Genomic DNA, 20681 nt, shown 5'->3' on the forward strand with positions numbered 1-20681 from the left:
TGGACGGAGCAAGGAAGGCATGGGAGAGGCCCCGGCCAGCCTGGATGAGCTTAAGAGTGCGTGGCGGAAGTCGCGCGGTGTTTTTCGCGAAGGAGCACTGGGACTGGTGAGCCAACCATCCTCGTTGCCAAGCAACCGCGCTCCTTAAGCTCTCGCTGTTGCTGTCGGCCTCCGAAAAGTAAGACTCGTCGTGTACTGCATCATGCTACGGAAAAACACAGAAGCGCGTCAGCTTCACTAAAGCTCATGGTTATATTGCACTCAGTTTTACAAAGACGATATTAAGAAAGGACAGGACGTGGACGGACGTAGCGCAAACTACCAACTGTTTAATAATGTTAAATAACGCGCTTATATACAAGGAGATATGGCGCGAGGGGGGGGGGGGGGTATAAAAGATATAAAAAACGATTCGATGAACTTGTATATAAAAGATACAAGTTCATCGAATATGGTGACAGTGTGTATGAGCAGAAGGACGGCATCGCTATTGGTTCTTGTATAGCTCCCGTGCTTTCCGACTTGTTTTTGAGTGTGGGAGACAGGAAACTTGCCACCTTGTTTGAAGAAACTAACATAACTGCCTGCTTCAGATATGTAGACGATTATTTGGTGTGCATGAAAGAAGACCAAACCGATCCATTTAGCGTTGAAACTGTCATCAGCATGTTCAAAAAAGCGCATGAAGGTTTAGAGTTCACGTACGAGACTCCTACCGAAGGTCGTTTGCAGTACCTTGACATAAATATTAGGCTCAGAGGCTCCCACATCTGCTGGTGCTACAAAACTAGAGGAGAAAAAGAAATCCTGAGGTATGACTCATGCCATTCTAAAATCATAAAAAGAGGCATCGCCAAGGCTTGCATCAGTCAAGCAATTGAAAAATCATGCCGCCATGCGGTCAGGGAGAGCATCGATTTGCAAGTAAGCCGCTTACGAAACAGCGGGTACCCAAACAGCATGGTGGTGCAAATCTGTGAAAACTTGTTGCCCGAAATCAGAACCAACAGGAAAAGGCAGAAAACACAGGAAAAAGAAAAATTGAAAAAACGCGTGGTGTTGCCTTACATTCATGGCTTGTCACATAGGATAAAAAAGACAGCCCAACGCCATGACGTTCAAGTTCTGTTCTCCGCTCCACAAAAACTAAAAGGCATGTGCAAGAGGGTGAATGCAGGATCCAAAGAAGCAAACACTAGTGCTACGATCTGTCAAACTAAGCACGTGACAAAGTACGTGGAATGTGCAACTTCAGTTGTTTACCAAATCCCACTAGATTGCGGGAAAGTATACATCGGGCAAACTGGACGCTGTCTAAATGATAGGTTACGGGAGCACAAATACACGTGCCAGCTTCTGACAGCACCCAGCAACCTGGCTGCACATTGCAAACAATGCAAATGCTCTCCGCTTCTAGAAAGCGCCACAGTCATTGGCACAACAAAAACAAAAACGGAGCGAGAAATATGGGAGGCGCTTGCGATAGCAAAAGAAAAAGAAATGTGCGTAAGCACTCCGTCCATCGCGCTTATCAAAGCTGAGGCTGAGTTTGCCAGGGCGAACGGGTGCCAGTGAACCATGTATGCCTGACCCGAACTATGATCACATTTCGTGAACTTGTCATATCTTTTATACCCCCCCCCCCTCGCGCCATATCTCCTTGTATATAAGCGCGTTATTTAACATTATTAAACAGTTGGTAGTTTGCGCTACGTCCGTCCACGTCCTGTCCTTTCTTAATATCGTCTTTGTAAAACTGAGTGCAATATAACCATGAACGTTCACCAACTAGCCCCCTTTATTGCTTTACTAAATTTCACTAAAGCTGTTACAGAAGTTTGTCAGGTTTTTGTTGTGACGGGCGTCAGCAGGCGCACATTTCCGGCGGCTCGTCACAACGTAAGTTCAAAGGTCGCGCCCATTTTCTCCGACAAGCTGAACTGAGACTCAAAGGCGGATGGCACACACCAAGATGGCTGACTTTCCGGCGTGAAAAACGTGACGTCAGGGCCTCTCCTATTTTTTTTTCTTTCCTCCATGGCGTGGAGGGGACGGGGGGCAGAGAGAGAGAGAGAGAGAGAGAGACACGGCTGTTGTCGCACTTATAGTTTAATACCAGTTATTGTTGTACACAAATTCTGGCGGGACGGCACAGGCCCGGTGTGCTCAGCGGCAAAACGCATAGTCCCTCAGCCACAGCTGCGCGCCTAACTTTGCATTCATCGGAAATGATCCTTCCAGATTAGGGTTCACCTGAGAAGCTCCTATCCAAGTACATTGGAAAGGAGAAATCGTTTTGCTCGGCATCTATACGGCACTGAATTTGGCACGTTTGTATAAAAAACAGGAAAAAGAACTGTTTAATCCAAGGTGAAGCATTAAAAGTGAAAGAAAAGTTTGTATATATGTATATTACATATACATTGCAGACTTTCCGCAGATGCCTCCTGCCCCTACGTGCTCGGGAGACAAGTTTGAAACATTCCAGTGTACCTGGGAGACTCCGGACAACCGGGTCGAGACACGGTACGCCGTCAGCCTGAGAGTTGGGTAAACATTCTTTTCTGCTGTACGTTAAGAAGGTAGAAAGGCACGTCACGAGCATGATGAGAAACGCTCCTTCATCTTTTTTTTCTCGTTTACCAATAGGTCGAGTACAGTGTTCAGCCGTATCGAGTGTAACAAATCCTTGAGCATCAAGCCAAGAAATTTAACCTGTCAGCTGAAGACATCTGGAAGGATCATCTACCGGATCGAAGAAGAGGTCCTCCGCTTCGAGGTCGTCGGAAGCAACATGTTTGGCGCTAAGCAGTGGGAATACGTTGTGGACCACTTCGCCAATGGTGGGTCTCATTGTTTGGTTGTCTGCTGGCCGTTGTAACGGGATGTGAAATGTGTCGTGTACACGTGTGGAAGATCCAGCCGTGTGTTTACATTTTCAGCTAATATCTTGCGAACGGCGAAAAAAAAAAAAACGCTGCTTGCTTGATCACATGACACGGGCTTACGAAAGCACGACCCCGAAGGTACACAAGGCGTCAATTCTTGGAGTTTGTTCAGATAAAACGGAATTTACGTGCCTAAACAATATTTAAACAGGTTTAATACCACGTGACGCTTCGTAGCCTTCACTGTTCCTTCTTTTTCATCCTGGATTGCCGCGTCATGTGGAGTTGCATTTGAAATGTAATAAACATTCCTTTGTTGTGGTCGATAATAGTGCAGCGTAACGTCTAAAACAAAAAGTATGAATATTTACCGAAACCATTGGCAAAATATAGACCAAACGCATGACATATAGTGGCGCTTGCATTCGTAGCTTAATCTTACATAAGAATAGTTTAGCTTATCTTTATTGGCTTAATGCTAAAAGAAAAGGTAAAAGCCGATGTCCACAAAAGCAGACCTTTGGACGGAGGAGGATATACTGTCTGTGATGCTATGGAGACTTTTACAGGCTTTGTAGCGATCTCTGAATCCCTTGCAAAACCCGTGACTGTGAAAATGCCATATTCAGGTTTGGAAATCCTGATATGTCGCGAAGCGATTAAAAAATATTGAATTTTGCTTTCTACTAAGCTTATTGAATTTAATTTGTGCGGTTGACCACGAGAGAGAGAGAGAGAGAGAGGGGGGGGGGGGAGGGGGGGGGGGAGGAAGGAAGGCAGAGAGGTTAACCAAAGGCGAATTTCCGGTTCGCTACCCTGCAATTCAGTGGGGGGTATAGGGGTTGTAAACACCGCAAAGAGCGAGAGCAGAAAAAAAAGGAACAAGAAAACAAGGGAAAAAGGAAGAACAAAAAAGAAAACAGGTAACAGAAAAGGTTTTCCAATCACAGGCGGCAAGTCAATTCAGTCCGATTAGCATCTTGACTACAGAGCGATCTTTCTTATGGTGGCTTGTGATGGTTTATGCGATAAAGACTTCAGAAACTAGCATCCTATTTTAACATTCCGTGTGCTATAAAAAAAATGTTTGCTCGTTTTTTTTTTTAAATGTTTCGTGGTGGAACTGTCGGGCATCACAGTGCTTTTATTTTTTAAACTGCTTTCTCGGAGCCTTAAATTAAAAAAAAAAAACATCTTGAATTTTCTACACTGATGCTACGAAACCGGCATTAAGTAAAATATGGCTACAAATTTTTGATAAAACATAATATGTTTCTGTGAACTTGAGTTAAGATAGATGTACACGACTGCGTGGCGCCTATAAAAGCGCCTTTTGTTGATTTCTTTTTTCAGTGGTGCTCGAACCCCCGAAGCGCGTGTATTGCAATGCCATGGCGTTCAATGCCAGCGTGAACTGGACCAGCTTGCCTCGTATATCGACGTTTCCCAACGTGGTGTATGAAGTGAGTGTAAAACACGACAACGGCGAAGACATCTTGATATCGGTAAGCTGTAGAGAAGCCGCAGCCGCGGAATTTAGCTTCTCGCTTCGTCTTTATCGCTTTTCTTTTTTGGAGTTGCGTGTCTTAACTTACAGGTGTGAGAGCGTCGGCAGTCCACGTACTTGCACCGTGAGGACAACTGAGTTCTGTATATTACGTTATATATTATACGACCTTGTCACTGTGGCTAACAATTAGCTTGTACAGCTGCACTGACGCACATTTTCTATCACTGACACACACACACCTCTCGCACGTACGACAGTTAGCAAAGTTATGAAAGTTGGTTACCTCAATTTGTTACCAAAGTTGCTCTCGAAAAGCCGGTCATGGCATCACCGGCAATGGAGAGCCTTTACGTGTTCGTTATTTAGGTATACGCAATGGTGTTTGCGAAATTGCGGGTTAACGGACGCTGGTATGCCGACATCTTGTGACGATTCGTCTAAGCACAATGCCTTACAGACAGGTCCTTGTGCTTCATCAGTATTCTTGTTAAAATAATATAATAATTTAATAGTCATTGTGTTCACGATTACGCCCCTGCCAGAACTATACAATAAGAACGAAGTTCCTGCAATACTAGCTCTGTCTTTGGCTGAGCTCTGCGCGTCCAGGTGGCGCCATCAACGCTGCCACTCACGTTTACGCTCCTCCGGTAACCCGCAAACGGAAAGATGTTTGCGGTTTCATAATTGGATATTAATAATTTGAGGAAAGTTTTTGGAAGTGGCGCCATGAGAGCCCTGGCAGTTCCAGGGCATGAAGGTAGTTGCACCGCAGGTCTTCTTTTTTTCTTTCTCCCTTATTCTTTTTGTGTGGTTCTCCGCACATCCGTCACACACCACTGGGCCTGTATACAGATGGCCTTCACGCGCCCAAGCTCTAGGCACCTGTGGTGCAGAAGTGGTTTTGGAATAATTTTATGAACTGTATTCCAAAAGTGGCTGACCTTGACATGTCAGGGGATGGATGCACCCTTAAATGTAACCTTGACAAGGCGTGTACTCCCAAGGTGGCCAATGGGCACGATGTCAACACCTTCACTAGCAGGTTTTATAAGTATTGTGAGATCCGCGTTCAATGCATCTGTGTAAAATATCATAGACGACGCCGTCTGTGGCGTATACTGTCTCCCCAGGTGTACGACACCGGACTTTGGTGTTGTTCAGCTGCGTTATATGGTGCAGTGTACCCAGCGCGCTCCTGCTGACAACAATGGCCAGAATCTTTGTTCTCGTGTTGAGTCTCGCATACTTAATTTCATTGTGAGCCATATTTTTTAAGTATAAATATAGAGCGTGCCTTTTCAGAACACGCGGAGTGCTCGCTGAATTCTCTGGCAAGAGCAATATGGTATGCGACGAGAAAGATGGTATGCGGCTAGCACCGAGGCACGGGCTTCATAGTGGACAGACACGATGCCCAAAAGCGTTGCTGCCATTTCTGGAGGCTACCGCACTGAGTGACGGTCTGTGACATAGAGCAGGCAACTGTTACTTTTTCGGCGATATCCACAGCGCACTTTCTCTTCTTCATTTAATATTTCTCTCCCCGTTCCCCTTCCCCAACTACCGGGTAGCCAACCGGGCTCAGCCCTCGTTAAAATCCCTGCCTTTCATTCATTCTTTTCCTCTGTCTCTCTTGATACCGAGGGTATCTTGTGACTCAAGACGGTAAAGAATGAATAACTAAAAAAAGAATCCGAGGACCCCTTAGCACTTCGTATCAGCTGTGAATGCGAAAGCAGTAATGTCCACACGTACGCCGCTGAGCGGTCCTTCGAGTTTTGAGCTGCGAGTAACGTTTTCGAGTTTTGAACTGCGAGGTATTTCATGGAGTACTGCGATTAAATTGGTGCGGCTTGTCTTCTGTGTATGAGTTCTGGAACGCAGTCGATCTGCTTTAACAAAATAATGAAGGTTGAACTGAAGCCCCAATTACCTGAAAACTACAACCGCTTGGTGATGGACAAGTAGATTGCGAAGACACTGCTGCAGTTCGTGCTCGTGCAGGATACAGAGTTGGAAACATTTGACTTTCTTTTATTCTTTATGGCATGTGGCAAACCCTCGCCAATAATAAAACGAAAAAAAAAAGTACACTGCACTCGTTTTTTCGTGTATTGGGATTGCAGGGAGAGAGTGAAGATGGAGTTCTGTGCATTGTCAAAATCCGCCATATTATCAAATATCGCCATATAGTCAAATATCGCTACATTATCAGCTATTATTGCCTCGGGGAGTCATACTACGACCTTTCTGGTTGCCTCGAAACGCCGCCACTGCAGAATTTGACAACATGGCGAAATCGAAAACGTCCACAATGGCACCTCGAGCCAGCCTATGACGTCATGGCGCATCCACTACTTTTTATACATGTTCAAACAGAAACTGATTCGTAGGAACAGGTACTGCGCACTTCATAGTAAATCACTTAGGCCGCTGTGGGGCTCACTAGTATTTTTATAGGGTTTGGAGGATTCGAACCTTCACTTACAAAACGAACGAAAAATTACTGGTCGGGAAGATCAGATAAATGCACCTATAAAGGCTTCAAGAACGACGCGCCACAAAAGACGTTCGACCAACTTTTCTTTCCAACAGGTTCAAAACAGGCACGCCGCCACTGTCGAGGAGCTCATACCGAACACACGGTACGAGTTCTCAGTGAGGGTCAAGTTCGCTAAGGCCACGGACAAAGTATGGAGCCCTTTCAGCCACAGTCGATACTGCAAGACCGACAAAACACGTAAGTCCTGTCAGCTAAACTGAATTCTGGGCTTTCACGTGCCAAAACCACGACTCGATTATGAGGCACGCCGTAGTGGGGGACACCGGATGAATTTCGACCACTAGGGGGGATCTTTAACGCGTCCCCAAGGCATGGGGCGCGGGAGTTTTTGCATTTCGCCCCCATCGGAGTGCGGCCGCCGCGGCAGGGATTCGATCCCGCGACCTCGTGCTCAGCAGCGCGACACCACAGCCGCTAAACCAGCGCGGCCGGTAAGTCCTGTCGGCTAATAAGTGTAGACGGAACACCAGGCGGCACAAAAGTGGCATAAAAGTTATGAAATGCGGCACCGCTTATTAACTATGATTCTCATTCACCCCAAAGGCACAGGGGTCCATAAATGATCCCACATCTCACTCTTAAGCATAATCCATTATAATTTTGTCCTAATTCTGAACCCTAGCCCTGTATCTTGTGGGCTGACTGATGCCTTCGGCAGTCTATCTCAATTTGAAATCGTTAATCTAGGAGGAATTAACAAAAAGTTAACTGAAACGTGAGAAACATCTGCCCGGTCTTTATTTTCTGAAATATTCAATTTTTGTAGCGGCCCTTTCAAGTTCAAATTAAAATGCAGCTGCGCGTTCTATACGGCCGCTTCAGGCTCTGACGTAGGCTGCCCGTAGGTCGCTGTTCAGAACTCTGTACATATGGGAAACTTGTAAACATCGATTAGCTTCAGGAATACACGCCGAGTTAACTGTGCCTGTCTCGACAGAAAAACCGAAACCGAAAGTGGTGCCAAATGGTCCCCGGACTACACTGCCTGTGAATACATGTGTAGAATCTCCTGTCCCATAGCTTTCGCTTCACTGCCAGAAAAGTTGCCCGCTGGTATAGTCACAATTATTTCACCGTGTGAACAAAGGGGAGTTTATTTCGATATTACTAAACGTAAATACGCAACACACTGCGATTCGGTTTTCCTTTGTGCCGGAGAAGTATGCTACAATAACTAAAAATTATGCGCATTTCCTGCTCAGGACCGACAGTGTTGCCCAAAGTGGCTGACAACAGCTTCATCATCCAGGACCTCGACGACCGCAGGAAAGTTCGACTATACTATCAGGTAACGACTGATACTGCATCGTTCATGGGGCTGTTACCTTAATTCAAGTATAATACAAGACTGCTGTAGTAATGCTGAGAGGGGCGATTTAGATCTATCCGATCATGGTTTAGAGAATGTTAAGACAGTATTACAATTGTTCTTCCTTTCGTGCCTGGTCATTACTTTGGCCACCAACGTGCCCAGAATCACCCTACCCTACCACCAGCCCTACCACCCTACCACCCGCCAATCACCCTACCAGCAGAGTAAAATTGACGGAAAAGACTCGTTGCATTATGTCGGTTCATATCCACTGGATGAGCAAGATACCGCTTTGTCGCAAAGCGAGAACTCGTACACACACGTACCATCTCATTGCAAAGTCAGCTTGTCGCTGCAATAAACGCAAAACTGGTACTTCTTTAAACGCACGTTGCAATATAAGCTTCCGGCGCAGAGTTGCCAACCTACAAACTTGCACGTTTCATTTATTTGGAAATTTGCCAGCTTTTCGTATAAAAAGTGTTCATCCACTTTGCATATTTACGCAGAACCAAATTGCCATGTTCAACGTCTATCAGATATATTCGGTCTCACTCAGCGATGTGCTAGCCTGCTGGTTAGCTGAGATGGTAGAGCGACCGCCCCGAAAGAGGCGTTTGTCCCGGGTTCAATCCCCGAAAGTACATGTGCTGTACAGGAGTACGTTTATCAGGGTCAGATAATCAAACGGGACCGATGATCATGCGAAAGGAAATTTACAGAACAATAAAAATGGCTTGCATTATCTGGCGCAGGCATTAACAAATCCTGACTGGGAGCTCACCGCTGCCATTGAAAAGAAAAGTGTACAATCACTGCGTTCTGCCGGTGCTCACGTATACAGGGCAGAAACTTGGAGTTTAGCAAAGAAACTCGAGAACACGGACCGCGCAAACTGCGATGGAACTAAATCTATTAGGCGTAACGTCAAGAGACGGGAAGAGAGTGGTTTGGGCCAGACATATTCAGAGCAGAGCCGATACTCTAGACATTAGGAGAAGAAAAAAATGGAGCTCGGCAAGCCGTATAATGTGGAGGGTAGATCGCCGGTGGGCCAATAGAGTTACCGAATGGGTGCCAAGGGAAGGGAAACGATGTCGAGTACGGCAGAAAACTAGGTGAGGTGATGAAATTGGGAAACTTCCAGGCGCAGTAAGCACCTAGCGCAAGAAAGGGGTAATTAGAGAGCGCAGGGAGAAGCCTTCGTCCTGCAGTGGACATAAATGTAAGCTGATCATGATGATGATGCTTGAAGTACGGGTAACTATCTGGTCACTGGATGTTATCCTGATTCTCAACTGGAGAGAAATTTTATTCAAATCGTATTGTAGGTTGCCTGAGAACAGAAAGTTTTTCGCTTTTCGCAAGTATTCCGTTAAACGTTGGTCGGGACAAGACGATCGAGTGTACATTAATTCGCCCCACTTGCAACTTTCTTGCTTCTTACCACCCTGTCAAGAAGGGTCCCTGTCTGAGACTTCTAAATCAACGAAGTAATCTACTATGTTGCTTAAACAAGCACAACATCTGAGATCGGTGAGGCAGCGGATCAAATACAAATTATTCAGTTTCGCCCCAGTCGCCACGAGGAGGCAGTTCCAGGCTCCGGCTAGCTCCGGCTAGCTCCGGCAACATGTATAAGAACGCGAAGTTTGAAAAGGAGGCTTAACCAATAATCAGAAGTGGGGGAATATCACCTGCCACTTTTCCCATCAGCTGTCGAGTTGCGGAACAGGCTGCCAAGCGATGTTATGAATGCTAACACCAGTTCGCCACACGTGTTAAGCGAAAGTGTTGGTTGTTCCCAGAAAAGTGACGTTCTGCCAAGTTGTCCCACGAAGTGCTGCACATAATGATGCCTCTGGCTTTTGAATATATTGTTGATAACTTGGCTGACAATGTAAACGTCGCCTGTTGCGATGCGTCGGCTGACTTTCTTGCTGAATGCTCCTTTCAATATTCTATTTGGTCCTACGGTATTCTTTTTTTGCTCTTATACATGCATGTATTCACTCATCTTGTTCCCAAGACTATTGTATTAAACGAGCCTGGCGCAAGGTGGCCCACCGGGCAATGCACGTCGCAAGCGCCATCATATACGATCCCTGGATTGAGAGATTTTCCCCAAATAACATTTCCCTTCTTCAATAAACTTTACACACTCTCTCTCTCTCTCTCCTGCATGATAAGAAAAAAAGAAGGGGGCTCACAGTGTGCTTGAACAAATAACGTCAATGGAGTGATGCTTTCACACGCACGGCCGACTTTTCCTCCTCGCATCCTTCCCCCTCCCCCGTCTCCTCACGAACCCCCCCGCGTGCAGCGAGTGCCCAAGTTTCTGTGGAACGGCGACCACATGAGCTACGTGCTGCACTGGTGCAGCAGCAGCGGCGGCTGCGGCACGCACAGGGTGTCCGGCGAGCGCTCCTACGCGGACCTGTTCAACCTGAGCCGCGTGGAGAGCTACACGTTCCACCTGTACTCGGAGAACGAGCTGGGCCGCTCGCACGTGGGCGTCCGCGTGCTCGTGCCCAGCGCCGACCTCCGTGAGTGAAGCAAAAACCCACCTCGCACCGGCGTCGCGGAAGCGAGCATAAACGACAGGAGTCGAACGCAGATATAATGAACCGTTCGCTATGTCGAACTTACTGAACCGTGTTCACGCAATATCATCTCCCCTTCTTAACGAACTTGGGGAGTTCGCTGCAAGGAGCCATAAAGAAGCTTGCCGGGTGCGGACCGGAGTAGGTGTACGCGATATGTCGCGAATCGAGAACGCTATTTTACCCCAGTGACGCTGAGAAACAGTTCGAGGCACTGGCAAAAATTAGTTCTTACTACGCTTATAGTTTCGTTTTTCGAGATAACAAAGCCGTATGTTACGGACGCATCGCAAGAGATTTCGTTAGTGTACGTCGAGATTCGGTATGTCCAATTACTTGATGTATCGAATTTTAAAGCCTTAGCATTAAGTGCCAAAGCCTGTTCGTTACAACCGGGTTCGACTTGTACAGTACAGTTGTTCAAGTAGAGAAATTTCCAAACCAAATAGAACACGATTCCCTGCGTGGGTCCATTTATACGGCAAGCTAGATATCAGAAAGTCACCACCAGCACCGTTTTCTTTTGCCAACGTTCACATGAATATATTGTTAAGAGGCGTTTGTATATGGACGCGCCCACATTGCAGCAGTACCTGGCAGGGCGAAGATGACAGAAGTAGGCGCCATACTGTTCCGACAGCCTTGATGTATATTGCAAATATGTTCTCTTATCCGTTCTACCTGTGTGATCACCGGGACAATATTGAAGAAAGAATGGCACCCCAGGGATTCAGAGAAACCGCGTCATGCGCATTGTCGAGTGAGCGTCGCAAGTCCGAATGACGCTTACGCGTATTGTCCCGCGCGGCCGTCTCTATCGCATCTTGTTTTGTACTGGTTAAAGCTGATACACTTGTGTCTCGCTGTATAGTCAGTGTAGACCAGGAGCGCAGCCTTCCTTAAAGCCGGTCACATTTTAGGTAAAGGCCGCGCAACGATCGATCCAACGCAAAATTATCACTAACGGTACGAGACACCAGGACAGTGCTGCTGATTATAGTGCAAACGGCGGTTGCCGATATTCTAGTTAAAGTAAGAGAATGAAATGGTGGGGGGGGGGGGGGGGGGGCTGGACAGGACATGTAATGCGTTGAACAGATAGCCGGCGCCTCAGCTGGAGTTACAGAATTGGCGCCAACCGAAGGAAAGTGTAATGGAAGGCGTCAGAGAACTAGACGGCGTGATCAAATCAGAAAAAAATCCAGGCATAAGATGTGGTCAGCCGGCGCAATACAAGACTAACTGGAGAATCTACGGGAGAGGCTTTCGTTTCTCAGTGGACATTAAATAGGTTGATGACGGTCATTCCGGTGGCATTCGATGCGGCCGTGCTTAGGCAGCGCCGAAGAATCTCACAATTCTTCCTATATGCGGCGTTTCTCGTTGCCGCAGTCCTGCCACCGGTGCAACACGCCTACATCAGCGAAGCGAGGGACTCGTCGTCTCGCTTCTCGCTCGCGAAGTGGGAGAAGAGGGGGTCCGACCAAGTGCACCACTACACGCTGTTCTGGTGCAGCCAGGACGGCAAGGACGCGGAGTCCTGCGCCGGCGACGTGTCCTGGGCGACGGTGAAGTCGGCCGGAGACGTCATGACTGCGGTCGGCTGCGCGTTCGCGGGAATGTGCAGGTACGGCGTCGCTACTCGCTCGGCGCAGGCCGTGTCGCCTATGGTGTGGATCGACTGCATTGTTCCCCGCAGCAAAGGTGAGGCAATCGAACCACTCATACTTGAGACGTGCAATTGCGCTTGCAATTCGATTCGTGGATCCTTCTAGATGCACGTCTAAAACGACCCACCTGCCCATCCAGCAAGCGCGTTCCACGAAGGAGCTAGACGCGTTCTGGTGAAACGAAATGTACGGCCAGCATGGAGAATGGCTGTACCATAATGGAACCCCTTTGTAACCTTCCTTGGGGGATCACAAGGAAAAATACCGCACGATCCGGGAAAACGTAATATGCGATAACGAGTGCGGCAGCACTACAAATGGGGAAAAAGCTGCTCCCACATGAAACTTTTTTTTTTAAAACTTAAATAGAAAGCCAACGACCCAGTGAGAATTCACTAAATTGGAGCTATGATAGTCACTATTCAGAACACACGAAGTAACTGTGTTCATCGGCAACATGCGGCAGTCCACAAATATGCCTCCGACGGATGATGCCGGGGCGTCAGTGGTGCGCCGTTTCAGTTTTTCAACGTAGCAACCGGGAAGCTAATAAAGGTGACCCTATGGGCGCCAGACAGGACCGGCGTTTGATAGCGTAAGAGCCGGGAAAACGGTAAAAAAAATATTGTGTCAATGAGGTTTGATATATTACCTTGTTTCACGTGGCAGGTATTTCGGTACCCAAAATGGAAGGGTTGTCAATGCAGCCCAACTTTTCCTCACTGAAATTCACGCGGGGTAAGGAAATGTGCTTGAAAAGCAGTAGAGCAGCTAGGTGGCTTGGCATTAATTTAGTCTTAGCAATGCATACCTTAGGGACCCCAAGTGTTTCCTTGAATTCGTGTATACGAGCCCTAACAAAATTACTGGTTCGCTGCAGTGCTCTCCAAACATCTGAGACATTTTGTCGAAAACCCGCAGCCCGTATGACCTACCGACCCCCCCCCCCCTCTCCTGCCACTCTGCCCTTTGCTTACAAGCGCCGGAACCAACGAATGTTAGCTTTTGTCAATTCATTGTCTTGGTCTTACCAGTCAATGATTGTCATTTTTGCGTTCTCCTCAGTACATTAGGTAGTGCTTGTAACAAAGTAAATATTGTTGAAATATATACCATCCGATCAAACCGTGTTCCGTCGAACTTTTGACTGCACCGATGTCGGACACTTAAGCGCATCGGTGGCTTCCGTTTAGAATGCGTTCGCTAATGGGGTGAATCGTGCTCTTTATTGATTTTCTTTTTTCAATTCAAGGTGCCTATTTGCGTGTTCCAGAGTACCAGAACTTATTCGAAGGACAAGACGCCGTGCACTACGATGAAATCACCGACACGACTGTGCAGCTTGCTTTCCTCACAAAGTGTTCAGGCCTCGTCGCCAGCCGAGTTGTACGTGTGTGTGCCATCCAGGGTCAGGACGAGCCACAACGAAACGAGACGTCCTTGGAAGGAGCAACTGATACGAGCCTACACAATGTCTCAGGTACGTTATTGAGGCCCGAAATCTCGGCAATCGGCCCCGAAAGCTCCTCGCGGAGCAGTTGTAAGTGTATAATAGTGCGCTGCATTGTTTCCGTATCTCTGCAGTAACGACAAGGAAATACTGCTCCTTTGGCATCAAATTCTCCCACTTAATAAAACACTGTTCGCGAGAACTTTGGGCGGTGCGAAGAGTTGTTATCTGGAAAAAAATAAAGATAAGAAAAGCGGGACGGCGTTTTATTGCATTACGTAAAGAGGCATGTGCGCTTTAGAGACACCAATGAAGCAACATCTTGTGTAGAGGTTTTGTGCCATGATTTCTTGCTTGATTATGCAGAACACAGGTGGGCTCACTTGCACTACTTTGACGGTCAGAGTTAGACTACACTACCCGTCACAACGTACAAGGAAACGCGGGGAATTGATCCCAAATATTTTTCACAACAGAAGGCGGAGCGCCGTTTTATAGCACTCGGGAATCAACTCGACCAACATGCCAAGGCCGGTACTAAAGCCCTTCGTTTCTGGTGACACTCGCGAGGGAAAAGAAACAAGCTTTCCTCGTGTTTTCTGTATTTCAAGTTTAGCACCGCACTGTGAGCAGCAGTCTTACAATGCCTTGTGTACACACTTAGAGCGGAGCAGTCGCCACATGTACAACACGTTGCTGTGTGGACAGCCCCCGCCATGCAACCAATATAGCAGCAGTAAAAAGTTTCGTTGCAGTTGGTGCTTAACGAGAAAGCCGCCTTCGTTGTTGTTTTCTTTTTTTTTTTTCGCAGACGCTGATCTCACGCAGTGTTTCGATCACGCCGTGGGCCCCGAGAAGGCGGTGCGCCTGTCCGATCTGGAGCCAGCCACCACGTATCGTGCCAGTGTGAGCACAATGCTCGAAGATGGAGCAACGGTTCATCATCGCCCGCTTATCTTCAAGACTCAAGCGAAATGTAGGTATTGCCAGTGGCTTAGCTACAATTAAGAAGCGGGGAGCGGGAATGTAGCCAAAGGTGGCGTACAAGAAAGCAATCAGGCCGCCGGCGCGGCACTTCTTTTTCGAACTTCGTCGAACTGTTGCGCAGGGCAGTTCACTTGTAGTGCTTTTTATCCGCATCTGAGAACAAAGTACTTGCGTTATGAGAAGTTTCCTCTGTTTCTTTTTTTTTTGTCCTATTTCACATGGAATATTAGCTCTATCCTTCGCATTTTAATATATTTTTTTTCAGCGCTATTGAACCCACCTTCATCAAAGCTACAAGTCAGTCCGTAGACAACCCATTGATGTTGCACTGTTTATGAGCAGTTTTATATAGCATTTCTGTAGATTATACAAAGACAGAAGCTAACTTGTACAGGAAGGCATAATAGTAGTTTATAAGCTGTTCACCGGCTATACATACATCAATTTTATAATGCAGCTATGTTTCTACTTACAAGTTGCGCTTTCAGTAGCTCATTTGTAGAACATGCATAGAAAAAGAAAAAGGAAATTGTGTAGGGAAGCAGCACAGCCTTTACCTGCGTACAGGCATTATGAATATTTGTTATAAGTGTTGCATCGCTCTTCCCTCTGACCAATTTAGATATGTTTGCATGTTCTTGTTGGTGCGTGTGTGACTTCGCTATTTTTATTTCGCTTTTGCTAGAATAATAGTTATTTTAGCGTCCATATCTCATTTCACACTTCGACTCACAAGTTCTCTGTTGTTTATTGTAGTAATTCTTTAATTACATGCCCGCCTTGAGTCGTAAAATAGATTAACGAGCCTGTCCGTAGATATACTGCAGTTTAAAGGATACCAAAGACACGTACACGCGCAAAAGCGCTGGTGGTGCCATCTTATCGCTCTGGTATTAATCACCGCCACCACACTGAACATGGCCTCCACGCGCGCATCACGCGATCTCGGAGGACACGTACAGAACCCCACTGGGAACGACCTTGTTCTACCGGTGTGCGGCTGCAAGGGCGCGGCAGTAATAATTACTATCGTAGGAGCTGGAGTTCTCTTTTCCCTTCTGCTACAACAACTACGCAGCACAAAAAAGAAAAACGTATCTAGCGCGTTGTTGGAGAAGTATCAATGAGATGGCGCTATCTTAGCTGCTGCCGCCGCTTTGGTATATATCCGAAGATATATCCACATATCTAGAACTGGACGAAAACGTCCATTTTCCAGAAGCGCTGGACATGAAAGCTCATGGGGGACCTAAAGCGATGGAGGTTCGTAAGAGACGACTGGAATATTGGTAAATGGGGAGGGGGGGGGGAAGCAGGAAAACGTAGAAAAGGAGCGGTCTCGTACCCAGCATTATGTAACTTTACAAGATAGAGGTAGGTAGAATTCGCTATTGCAATAGACGTAGTAAAATCTTATTGTCTCACGCTGTAGATCTGTGTTTCTAACCACTCGAGTCGAAGGCGATGCCATTAGTGATGAAGATTATGACCACCATCATCCGCCGTCGACCTTGTTTTGTAGTCCATCAAGTGTAATATCTTTACGGACAAGCTAAAACTAATATCTTTTTCCATATGTTCTTGCGAGATGTAAACAGCTCTAGGATTTGCAATGCTCTCATATATTTAAAAAAAAGAAAACTTCGGTTTTACAAAAACCACGATTTGATTATGAGGCACGCCGTAGTGAGGGACTAGGGATAATTTGGCCGCCCGGGGTTCCTTAACGTGCACCCAATGCACGGTACGCGGGCGTTATGGAATTTAATTCTTATGGAAATGAGGCCACCCTCGGCCGGGATTCCATCCCCCGCCCTTGGGCTTAGCGTAACGCCATACCCACTACACGTATATTATAACAACACGGCGGGGCTCAGATATTAAGTGCCGGTACAGCGCCGTAACCGAGACTCAACGTTTCTTTATAATCTGCGCTTACTTTTTTTACGCAGCATCGTCCTTCATCGGTACTCCGTTCATCGTGTTGTACATCGTCCTGGTGGTCGTCGCCGTTGTCGCCGTTCTATCCTGGAAACGGTAAGACACGAAAGGCGCAAAAGTTATGGTTGCTCCAATCCGCAGGTCGGCAGGGTTCAAATCGGCTAAGGAAACTCGCCACTTCTTTGCAGTGTATCGGACTACATCTCGATGTACAAGAACACCCCCATCAAAGTACTCATCCCTGCAGACTTCGCGAAGGTAAGTTCGGAGACGTTTATAACAAGCTGGCGCATTATCACGAGTCCCCCCAAATCGTATTCCCGCAGGAACCTATCAAGAGAAGCGAAAGCGTCCGGTCGAACCTACGAGAATATGTGTTAGGAAGCAAAGACTCTCCCTATGGATTGCCACAGGTGGGTGTGGAAACTTTGCACAACTTCATTTTTATAATTTTGATGGAGAGTTAGGATGTTAAAAACAGATCTCTCGGTACCATGTATCAAGTGTGTTGCGTGGTATATGGTGTCTGCTGAGATTAAAGATGTTTCACTGAGATGATACGCCATATACCCCATGAAGTATACCCGAATTACATGTCATAGCATTTACTCTGCTACATATCTTGGGTCCGTTGTACTCGGTTTTCGCCATAAAAGCGATGTCTTTTGTTGATACAGCAGCGAAAACAGAGTGCAAGTTCACAATACACGAATCCATGAGCACTACGCGACTGCTGCCTCCCACAAGAGCAATATACTGTACCAGGTTACGGAAAATAAAAAAAATAAAGAAAAACGAATACTCGGATGTTTAGAGGCAAAAGTACGATGCGGTTTTCACCGTAGTGTACAGAAAGACAAAGTTCTTTTTTTTTTTTTCACGTCGATACATTTTAGTTGAATATCTCACGGACAGGCGGCGCTGTAACGCTACTGGTACTACTGAAGCGCCATACCTGTGAATGCCAAATCTAGCGATGCTGTGCGTAAGATTTCTGGTTAATTAAAAAAATTCCGCGCCTTTCTATTTATGTAATCTGAGAAAACTGCAGTACTCTACCGTATATATATTTTTCCTGCTTTTGAATTCTTACTTTTCATGTTAGTTGTGGATCACCCGATGTACAACACGCACATAAGCAATTAGATACGGTGGTAATTTAACAGATTATCTGAGCGTGCACGAAGCCGACTCGAAAAGTTTAACGATAAAAGGAGGCGTTTCTCTCCGAGACAAAGACTTTGAGCAAAGTACGCAGACAGCGCACGCCGACATGAACTAGTACGCAGTGAAATAACAGACTCTATAACGTAAAAGAACTTAGAGAACTGTCGTGCACTGTTGTTTACCGTTGGTGGTGGCGCAGAACAAGCGTTTCGGCGTAATAACACATTAAGCCGCTTGGCAAAAAGTGGTCACGCATCTGTTCCTAGACCGTGACGCTAAAGGCCGATCCACACCACGGACCAAATTGCTCTTTTGGACCGCGGTCCGCGCATCACGTGATAGGACGTCACCAGTTCGTGCGTACCGCCGTTGGCCCGCGCAAGACCGCGGCCCTCGCGGTCCAACAAATCGCCGAGGCTTTTCCCGCTTCCATTTTGGCGGCGGACCGCATGCAAACCGCAGCGATTTTGGCGTAGCCAACGAATGTTATCCGGCAACAGAGTGTCTTCAGCCAAATCCAATCCAGTTTTCGGCTCAGCAAAGGCCAGTCAAGCCAGTCGTTTCATGTCCGTTGTTCCGCGTACACGTGCGTGCAGCAGATATATTTTTTAAACACCGTGTCCTCTTGGAGTGACGAGGAGGTTTTTTTTCATTTTGTATGCCTCGTTGAGCAGTTCCCGGCTTTGTGGGACTCGAGCCGGAATGATAACAATGATAACACTCTCGCCGAGAGCTGGTTGGTCTGCTCTGCCGTCTGCTATGGCGGTCCGCCGTGTGGATGTGCTCTGCGCCGGACCGGACCGCGGCGGGCCGTGACGTCGCATCACGTGACCGAGCGGCCCGCGGACTTGGTCCGTCGTGTGGATGGGCCTTAATGGGAGCACAGCACAGCGACGAGGCCTGGTATGGGAAGCGATCACGTGAAGCCCCGCATGGCACACTGTTGTGCCGTTCCCAACTACGACTGTGCTGACGGAGAGAAGCGGATCAAGATAATAGCCAGGTTTTCATCGTGTTGTCTCTACAACTACATGACGGTCTCGATGACGTCAGTACATGCCCCTTAGAATGTAACGATGCTATTTGAATGCCATTCCATTTCGCGCTTCGTCAGTGGTCCCAGCGGCGGAACATAAGAAAGGAATGCAATAGTTCAAAATAAATCCTTACGATTATATGGATTAAGATGTGTAATCTCGCTAAGAGCATTACCAATGTAGTTAAGGAAGAACCGCGTTGAAGTAGTCAGTTCGCAGAACACTCGCATGAAAATGTGCTTTTAACCCCCATCCGGCGGATTACCTGCGCTTGTGTCCCAGTACTCATTGCGCTAGTGACCAGGGGCGTAGCCAGGGGGGGGGCTTATGGGGCTTCAGCCCCCCCCGAAATTTTTTCGTGCTGTCCATGCACCGCTCACCAAAGCGACCCCCGGCGCCGGAAATCTCTCTGGATTTTGTCTAGAATGTCTTTTTGACGCTCGAAAAGACATTTAACCGCGAAGATTGCGAACTCGGGCTCGATTTCGTGGCAACGCCCCTACACCGGCAGTCACATAACGCCAAGCAGTCCCATCCGAACACAAAGTTTCAAGGGCGCTTTGATGGTGAGCGGGCTCGCCGCGGCATCTCACTGAGGCCACGGAATCTATGGAGCGCATGGATATCAATTGCGGAACTTTATGGGTATAAATCTCATAAGCTCTTCATGTGAAACGTGCATTGACATTTCCAAAGTTGTGCTTTAAATTTTCAATTGCGAAACTTTGTTGGTTTAATGTTGTTATAAACATTGGACGCCAAAGGTCCATTGACTTTTCTAAAGTCTTACATCGGAACATACAACGGGACAAGCCAAATCAACGCACTAGCAGACGAGTTGACAAAGCACGCTGCGAGGGCCAATGAGACGATGTGTTGGGGTGGTTCATTTGTGCCGTCATGTCACATAAAAAATATCAACACTTTTTTAACCTACGCCAGAACAACCATGTCAATACACTAAAGCCAGCCAAAGTAACTACGTTCTTATTTATTTTTTCTACTTTGACTTTTATTCGCCGAGAACACATTGAGCCTCTTCAATTTTTTTTTGTTCTCGCTACCCTACCCGCGGGCTGCCAGAGCGAGCCAGAGCGCATATGTTTTTCTCGTACGGCCCCGACCACCGCGCGGTGCACTTCGGTGGGCGTTCGGTTTGCTCTGGCCGAGCGGATTTTCACCTGACAGAGTTTTGGAAGCTTTCTGGCTAGCAGACGAGAAAAAAAAAAAACAATGGTCGCTCGCCGCCATCACTGTGGGGAGTCGAAGGATTGCACCGCGTTCCTTGAGCGGAACCTTTCCGGAAAGTCTTGTTTCGCCGGTGTAGGATACTGAGCAATATGCATATGGTTCTCAGTGGGCCAATCGCCTTATGTTTTCTTCGGTATTAATTCTGTAGCCCCATTAGGTGCCCGATCTAGGCATTCGATTCTGGCCAACATACTTTCCTATGCGGTTTTTTTTCCATTTCGGTGCCTCCGCCTCACAGAAAAAAAATACATTGTTGCGGCGCAGCGAATTGTCGCATGGTGAAAGTTCGATTTTGATAC

General features: G+C 47.1%; 1 protein-coding gene across 2 annotated transcripts in view; it reads left to right on the forward strand.

The window, feature by feature from the left end:
* The window catches only part of LOC135901910 (uncharacterized), a 69477-nt gene that overhangs the window by 40737 nt on the left and 8059 nt on the right, over nucleotides 1–20681 (forward strand). Inside the window, exons 3-14 of one of the 2 annotated variants that reach the window (XM_065431730.2) lie at nucleotides 2430–2550; nucleotides 2650–2843; nucleotides 4242–4393; nucleotides 6997–7141; nucleotides 8167–8252; nucleotides 10600–10822; nucleotides 12272–12583; nucleotides 13823–14029; nucleotides 14811–14975; nucleotides 16939–17023; nucleotides 17116–17185; nucleotides 17254–17340. In XM_065431730.2, the coding sequence (XP_065287802.1) occupies nucleotides 2430–2550; nucleotides 2650–2843; nucleotides 4242–4393; nucleotides 6997–7141; nucleotides 8167–8252; nucleotides 10600–10822; nucleotides 12272–12583; nucleotides 13823–14029; nucleotides 14811–14975; nucleotides 16939–17023; nucleotides 17116–17185; nucleotides 17254–17340 (1847 nt within the window). The remainder of the gene's footprint in view (nucleotides 1–2429; nucleotides 2551–2649; nucleotides 2844–4241; nucleotides 4394–6996; nucleotides 7142–8166; nucleotides 8253–10599; nucleotides 10823–12271; nucleotides 12584–13822; nucleotides 14030–14810; nucleotides 14976–16938; nucleotides 17024–17115; nucleotides 17186–17253; nucleotides 17341–20681) is intronic. The other variant, XM_065431731.2, reaches the window with a different exon arrangement.

Source organism: Dermacentor albipictus, chromosome 9 (genome assembly GCF_038994185.2).
Source record: "Dermacentor albipictus isolate Rhodes 1998 colony chromosome 9, USDA_Dalb.pri_finalv2, whole genome shotgun sequence".
In the NCBI taxonomy this organism is placed as follows: domain Eukaryota; kingdom Metazoa; phylum Arthropoda; class Arachnida; order Ixodida; family Ixodidae; genus Dermacentor; species Dermacentor albipictus.